Source organism: Dromiciops gliroides, chromosome 6 (genome assembly GCF_019393635.1).
Source record: "Dromiciops gliroides isolate mDroGli1 chromosome 6, mDroGli1.pri, whole genome shotgun sequence".
NCBI classification, from domain to species: domain Eukaryota; kingdom Metazoa; phylum Chordata; class Mammalia; order Microbiotheria; family Microbiotheriidae; genus Dromiciops; species Dromiciops gliroides.
In genome coordinates this window covers 19,087,477-19,096,071 of record NC_057866.1, presented here as the reverse complement: position 1 = coordinate 19,096,071, position 8,595 = coordinate 19,087,477, and the positions used below count along the sequence as shown (strand labels likewise).

Sequence of the window (8,595 nt, the reverse complement as noted above, 5' to 3'; positions counted from 1 at the left end):
AGCCCCTTAGCCTCTCTTGGATAAGCCCAGACCTGGTCTCTTGGAAAGCAGCAAGCTCTGTAAGGTGGATGTTAATTTGAGGGTGGGCCCAGCAGATGTAAAGGAAGACAGACCAATAAGAATTGGGGGTTTCCAAGGAGCCTTCTTGTCATACAGGTCAGCAAGGTCATTACCTCAGGAAGGAAGAGACTCTGCCTGAGGTAATCTCCCCCAATAATCTGGGAGCAAGTAATGTGTGGTTTATCATTTCTATGCTTGAGTTTCCTCATCCATTAAATGATGGATTTGATGACCAGTAATATCCTTTGCGGCTCTAAATCTATCATCCCATTGATATAGAAAATCATACCTAGCCTCTCGACTTGTCTGTCTCCAATAGACCCGGGCCTTGCTGTGTTCCAGCTACAGTTGCAGGCCTGTAATCTCTGCCTCCCGACCTTGCCTGTCTTAGACAGGCTCTGACCTTGAGGTACCCCAGCTTCAATGGCAGGCTCCCTTTAACTACTGACCTCATTCTTATGTATTCCTATAATGATGACTAAACCACTAGGTGCCACTATGCATCCTTTGTTTGATGAATAACTGACCTCATCTTAGTTTGATAAACTTGCCACTATACCACACCTACTCTTTTTGTAGATAACCAGGTGGGTTACAAGATTTAGAGCCCATTGTTGAAGGTTTGACCCCCTCTTTGGACCTACACATAATAAACTCTCTCTCTCTCCACCTTGGTTACCTGGCTGAGTATTTTCTGTGTCATTCGTGAGGTAACACCACGATGAGGGTATTGTTGAAAGTTGTCTTGACCCAGCTTCTCATTGCCTCATTGTTCTCAGCCTTATCAATGAGCACCAGGGGAAGGTCTGGTGGGTAAGGGGACACCAAAACTACAGTTTTCTGTATGACCTGCTCTGTGCCATATATCCCTACCTGCAAATTGTCACATTCTTGCTACTTTGGGGAGGAACTGAGATGCAAGGGCCCAACCTCTTTTGCTGAGGTGGACTTATCCGGATTATCTTAAAGTTTACCTTTAAAACCATCCCCACTTTGAACCCATTATTGATCTTCAGTGATGAGCCCAACAGTGTGGTGATACATAGACTTATTTAAAATAAAATACTTTAAATTATCATTTTCCTGAGTTTTGCCTTACTAGTCAAGGTGAAAACCCAAATGGAGAATTTTCCTTTCAACTGTTTTATTTAGGAAAATAATTGTTTGCATGGAGCCAGCATCTTAATGATGAGGGAAAAAATGAAAAGAAAAAAACAACACACATGTAAAAAGAAGAATTGAGAATTTGAGGTCAGCAATCTAGGGCCCTTCAGTATAAAAAAGGATATTGCTTAAGACTGACAAAGATTTTGAGAGAATTATTGAATCACATTCAATAAAACAATTGATCTTTATAATGGCAACCATCAAGAAAGGGTTAAATGATGATCATTGCCTTTATTGCCTAGAAAATGATGTGGGCATATGGATTAAAATTTTTGCGACCCAGTTAATTATATGCATATGTTTAAAGGCCATGTAGTTAATCATAACAATAGTTATCAGAAAGCATAATTTAAGGTTTGAAAAAAAATGTTGGGGGCAGCTAGGTGGCGCAGTGGATAGAGTACCAGCCCTGGAGTCAGGAGGGCCTGAGTTCAAATTCGGTCTCAGACACTTGACACTTACTAGCTGTGTGACCCTGGGCAAGTCGCTTAACCCCAATTGCCTCACTAAAATAAAAAAAAAATTTAAAAAAAGAAAAAAAAAGAAAAAATGTTTTACATATATTATTTTATTAGATTTAATCTCCACAATAACCCTGAGTTAGCTTTTATTATCCCTGTTTTAAAAGATGTTAAACAGATCCTGAGAGAAGTAACTCATTCAGGGTTACACATATGATAAGCCTCTGGGGCTGAACTGGAACACTAGAAATCTGTAAGAATAGAATGGGGTTATTGGGTTGGAAAGGATTTTTTTTTTTTTTGTGGTGGTAGCAATGAGGGTTAAGTGACTTGCTCAAGGTCACACAGCCAGTAAATTTCAAGTGTCTGAGCCCAGATTGGAACTCAGATCCTCCTGAATACAGGATTGATCCTTTATCCACTGCACCACCTAGGTACCCTCAAAACATTTTTTTAAAAGTGTAATTCTGCCTTGAAAGAAGCTTAGAGGTTCATTTGTGGTAAGATTTGTTTAAAGATACTGCAGTGGCAATGGGTTTCCCTGCCTTGGAAATCTTCAACTAGAGCTCCAATAACCAGAGATTCAGTCACCCCTGCTGATTCAGTTCCACTGTACCACGTAACTGCTCCATAGGAATAATTAGAACAATGCAAATTAAAACAACTCTGAGTTACCATCATACTCCCATCAGATTGCCTAATATGACAGAAAAGGAAAAATTTTTAAAAAGCTGGAGGGGATGTGGGAAAATTCACTGTTAGTAGAGGTATAGACTCATGTAATCATTCTGGAGTTCTATTTCAAACTACATCCATAGGGCTATAAAATTGTACATACGTTATGACCTAACAATAATGATACTAGGTCTGTACTCAAAGAATTCAAAGTAAGGGAAGTGCCCATGTGTAAAAAAACAGCTCAGAACAATAGCAGCCTTCTAAAGGAGGCAAAAACTCAGAAACTGAAGGGGTGCCCATCAGTAATGTAATGACTGAACAAGTTATGGGGTATGAATGTGAGAGAATATTATTGTGTTCTAAGAAATGGTAAAGGGAATGGTTTTTGAAATACCGGGAAAGAACAATATGAACTGGTACAAAATGAAGTGAAAATAAACAGAAGAATAGTGTAATGGCAATATTATCGCAATAATCAACTGTGAAAGAAAGTAACTTTGATAAATACAAAGATCCAAGAGAATCCAAAAGGATTTGAGATAAAAAAAAAAAAACAAAAAACCTAGGGGGAGCTAGGTGGCGCAGTGGATAAAGCACCGGCCCTGGAGTCAGGAGTACCCGAGTTCAAATCCGGCCTCAGACACTTAACACTTACTAGCTGTGTGACCCTCGGCAAGTCACTTAACCCTAATTGCCTCACTAAAAAATATAAATAAATAAATTAAAAAAAAATCCTAGTCTATTCCAGATAGAGAACTTGGAGTATAAATTTAAGCATTTTTTCCCTTTTTTTTTCTTTGCTCTTGGGAGGAAAATGGCTTATGTATTTTCCATAACTTTACATGTATAAAAATGTATCATTTTTCTTGCTATCTCAATGAGTGGGGAAATAATATAGGGAGAGAGAATTTGGAGCTAAAAAGAAAAATTTAAAAATTCTAAACCTATAATCTATTACTCTGATATTTGTTAAAGGAGGAACAGAGATATTGTGGTTCCACTTTGAGTAACAGATTTTTTTCCATTCTGAAAAGTATTTAATCATAATATAGTATGCTAAAGTAATTAACTCAGTTTTAATCAATCAGAATTTATTAGGCTTCACCTATGTGCAATGTGGTTTAGGAAAATCCAAAGTATGTAAATTAAATGCTGCTTCAAATATTTGACAATGTAGGAGGGAGATAAGATGTAAATACAAACAAATTCTGTGAAATAAAAATAATTTTATTTTAGAAAAATATATTCTTTTCTAGAGTAAGGTATTAAAATATTGGTGGAGAAGATGGCAAAACTTAAAAAAAAAACTTTTGTGTCTATTATTGCTAAGATGGAGATCAATAACCATTTTTTTTTTTTTGGTGGGCAATGAGGGTTTACTGACTTGCCCAGGGTCACACAGCTAGTAAGTGTCAAGTGTCTGAGGCTGGACTTGAACTCAGGTCCTCCTGAATCCACGCATGGTGCTTTTTCCACTGTGCCACCTAGCTGCCCCCAGCGCCCCTTAGCTGCCCTCAATAACCATTTTCAATCATTTTTCAAGTACTTAAGTTATCACACGTTAAATATGCATTTGCAAGTATTCATAATTTTATAATTAATGTCTTCATTGAAAATGACTATTTTATATTTTGCTGATTACTTCCTCTAGGTTGCTTCCATTTTGTCTTTTCCCCATTTATTTTTAGATTTGTGTAGGATTTGCTTTTACAGATGAGTGCTCATCTTCTATTTCTGTTTCTATTATTTTACACTATTTCACAAAACTATTTCAAAATTTCTTACTGATGATTGTGTTCCCTATACTTTCTGGTTTTTATTACCTTGCATAATGCTACTAAATTCATATGTTATTCTGGAGTTTATAACCCTCCCCCACACACACACACACATATGAGATATCAGCTAATTTTACTGAAGACATGTAATACATTAACTATGCCAGAAATGATCATATTTAATTTTTGCCCAGAAATGGTGAGAGTTTTTCCATTCCAGTAAAGAAATTCACTCTACAGTCCTTTTGTGTATGTATCAAGGTCCCTATCCTTGGACAACTTTTGGCTTATCTTGTTAATAAAGCAGCTATATTTAACCTAGTTATATGTAGCAACATACGTGTAGGACAAATAAACCACAGCAATAGTCCTCAAAACAGTATTTTGTTCAAGGATCTAAAAAAGCATGTCATAAAAGAGGAGAACTGCTATTAAGAAAGACAAGTATATTTTTAGACTTATGTAGAGATCCTTTATAGGTAAGTGGTAAAATACAAATAGACACGAGAATCAAACTGCATAATCACATTACTATAACATGAATTAACATTAAGATCAGATTGAATAACAGTGAGATAAATCATGAGGTTTGATTTTATTTTTGACTATTTTAATTTTATTTCATCAAGTCTATCATATGACCTATTGCTTTCATCTGACATTTACTTCTGTATTTAAAGGTGATTAGTGAACTTGTTGCTCCCCAAAACTTTTTTTACTGCCTCTTTCACATCTTTATTCCTCAAGCTATAGATGATGGGGTTTAACATAGGTATCACAATGGTATAAAACACAGATACCACCATGTCATGACCCAAAGCATAACTGGTTGTGGGCCTAAGATACATGAAGAGGATAGTGCCATGGTAGATGGAAACACCTGTCAGGTGAGAGCCACAGGTGGAGAAGACTTTCCTTCTCCCTTGAACGGATCCTCAGAATAGCAACCAGGATGAAGCCATAGGAAACCAGGACAATCAGGATGGTGAAGATCTCAATTGAGCTCACAAAGGTGAAAAGCAACAGTTCATTGATATGGGTGTCAGAACAGGAGATGGCCAGGAGTGGAGGGATATCACAGAAGATGTGTTTTATCAAATTGGAGGCACAAAAGGATAAACTAAATGTAGCCACAGTGTGTAAAATGGCATGTAAAATACCCCCTATGTATGAACCAATGATGAGAGGCACATAGACTCGTGGAGTCATGATGGCTGTGTATAGCAATGGGTTACAGATTGCTACATAGCGGTCATATGCCATGGCAGCCAAGAGGAAACACTCAGTAGTCCCAAAAGTTACAGAGATAAGCATCTGGGCTACACAACCAGAGAAGGAAATGGTCTTATTCTCTACCAAAAAATTGACTAACATCTTAGGTGTGATCACTGAGGAATAGCAGGCATCCAAGAAAGACAAGACACTCAAGAAATGGTACATGGGAGTGTGGAGCCGGGAATCCACCACAACCAACACCACCAATCCCAGATTCCCCACCACTGTAAAGAGATAGACTGCTAGGAATAAAACAAAAAGGATAATTTGTAGCTCCAGATTCTTTGTGAAGCCCATCAAAACAAACATGGTAACTTCTGTGTGATTAGACATGATTTCTTTTTAACATTTATCCAACCCTAAAGACAAAGGAGAATTGTGGACATTATTTAAAACAGTTCAATACACTTTTTTTGAGCATCTACTATGTACACTGCTGTATGGCATAGAATGCCTTATTGCAGTCAGTGTTTGGTATATTTGCAACCCATAGCATTGGTCACATTAATATTTACATACCCTTGGTGCTACCCAATACATTAATCGGTCCAAGCAATATTGAGGGAAAGAAGTATGCTATTGGTACTCTCTCTACAATTAAATGAGTCTGTTGGATGGGAAAGGAGTTATTTGTTTAAACTGAAAACTGAATGAGGAGGCTTCCCCCCATTTTTTTTTTAGGGAGGCAATTGGGGTTAAGTGACTTGCCCAGAGTCACACAGCTAGTAAGTGTTAAGTGTCTGAGGCCGGATTTGAACTCAGGTACTCCTGACTCCAGGGCCGGTGCTCTATCCACTGCGCCAGCTAGCTGTCCTCCCCCCCACATTTTAATCAACATTTATGTAACTTAGAATACCCTTTACTATTAAAAAAAAGATAATCATAATTACAGGTATAGTATAGACTCAGCAAATAAGGAAACGTCATTTAATTAGTTTAGAAGTCCATTTGTTTGCCTTTGTAATGATAACACATATATATGAAGGACAAGCTTGGTATGGATGAGAGAAAGAAGGTTTTTGTTTTGTTTTGTTTTGTTTTTCTGAGGGGAAAATATCCAAAAGTCAATCAAAATCTCATGATGTTATTTCTAGTCTTAAATTGTCCCAACCATGACTTCATCCGATTTGTTTAAAGGGAAAACTTTGGAGTATTCAAGTTCAAGTATCTCATTTTACAGAGAAGGCCACTAATATCTGGAAATCTCAATTATTTGTCAAATGGTCATAAATTATTCAATTTTAAAGTTGATAAAAAACATTCTTGTGGCATGTTGATATTAAATGTTCAATTTGCAAAATTCTGTCATTTTTAACTGCTTTCCAAAATTTTTCTAGCCTATTATCCAAGGCTTATTATTTATTATTCCTATTACTAACTTTATAATCAAGAATATTTTTTCTATTTACTATTATGTGAACTAGGAATTCTGTCTCCCAACTCTCTTTTTTCCCCCTAAACTATGAATGACTTCTCATCTAAAATGCATCTCTAAAATATTTTATCCTCTTCAAGATGCAACTCATACGTCTTAATTCTATTATAGGAGATCTTCAGTATATATTTATTGACTCAAGAATTCAAAAAAGCAGAATAATCAGGAATAATATCAGCATACCATTTGTGGGTGTCAGATACCAGTTGAAAAAAATGTCTTTGAAGTCTTATGCTATGAAGTGGATAAAAGAGGAACTTCACTCCCATGCTTCATTATTACCATGATCAAGGCCTGAAAGATTCTAAAATCCATGGGAAAAGTGGTAAATATATCAGAATTAAAGACTGATATTAGAAATGATGCTGGAAATTACATGGAAGAGTAGAAGCATGATAAGTTTTAGAAATCTAAATAAACATTAGAAGTTGATTTTAGATATTTGTTTAATAGAATTAACATAAACAGAAAAAGTTCCCTTTTGTGATCTCATCCTATATCTTACATCTTATATATTTTTCCCTGATCCCTTTCCTTTTAAATTATTTCTTGTTTCTCAAGATATCATGTTTTCCCTAATTCATTTGTGAGCTATATCCCTCAAAATAAAATGAAAGTCATTGAACAGACCTTTTATTTTTCTTTCTTCCTCTATTACTTACCACAATGCTATGAACAGAGGTTTGAATTAGTTGAATTGGATGAGATTGGTTCAAGGATTCCCTGTTGCATGAAGTTCATCTGGCTTTGTGGTGAGAGTCCTCCCCTTGGAATTTCTGACATATATGGCTCTATGGCAAATTGAAATTTCTGGAACTCCTCTAATACAGCCACCTTAGTGAGAAAATGAGACATCACACATTGTGTTGATGGGTGGAGAAGAGTTTCCAACTGTATACTAGAATTTTCTAAGATATTTTCCACAGATAGCACTTCCTCTTAGATTTTCTCTAGAATAAATATTTAAGATCCTTGGAATCTGGACGTTCTAACATCCTTTCCAGCTCTATCATTGTATGTTCTGAATTTCAAAGACACTTTAGCTCTGATATTGTAGGTTCCATTCTAAGGTCCCTTTAAACTGTCCTAATATAGACCTATGGCTTCGTCAGGTTGCCTATCCTCTATTTAACTCCAAAATATCAAATACTATAATGTTCATTTCTTCTGTTGATATCAGTCATGATGTTGGTATTTTTCCTTCCTCAATTACTTTAGCTACCTTCACTTAATTATTCTCTTCTTAGCACCTTCAATCAGTGCTTGAAGGTTAGTGGCTGACATATTTTTTCTTTTTTTTTGTTTTTTGTTTTTTGTTTTTATTTGGGTGAAGAAATCGGGGTTAAGTGACTTGCCCAGGGTCACACAGCTACTAAGTATTAAGTGTCTGAGGCCGGATTGGAGCTCAGGTTCTCCTGAATCCAGGGCTGGTGCCCTATCCACCACACCACCTAGCTGCCCCTGTCATATTGTTACATAGGCAGGGAAAAAGAACAGTAACATGGTAGAGATATTATCCACTAGGCCAGGAATAAACAGTTTTTCACTGACCACAATTGGCTTCTTGCACTGCTTCTAATATTTGCAGACAGAAATAGACATCAAACTCAATGCACATTGTCTGTGTCAAGCTCAGGTGACTGAATCAGACCTTGTTCCCATTCCTAGATACGTGAATTTCCTGAGTCTGAACAAATATTATCACTCTCAGCCTCTGTAAATGTCTTAAACTCTCCCACCC

At 36.5% G+C, this 8,595-nt stretch overlaps 1 protein-coding gene across 1 annotated transcript; it reads right to left on the bottom strand.

The window, feature by feature from the left end:
• Nucleotides 1-4,818: 4,818 nt before the first annotated feature.
• On the bottom strand, nt 4,819-5,752 carry LOC122731874 (olfactory receptor 1094-like). Its single transcript, XM_043972130.1, is given in 2 exon segments — nt 4,819-5,068; nt 5,070-5,752. Coding segments are annotated over 2 exon segments (933 nt in total).
• Between the last annotated feature and the right edge of the window lie 2,843 nt (nt 5,753-8,595).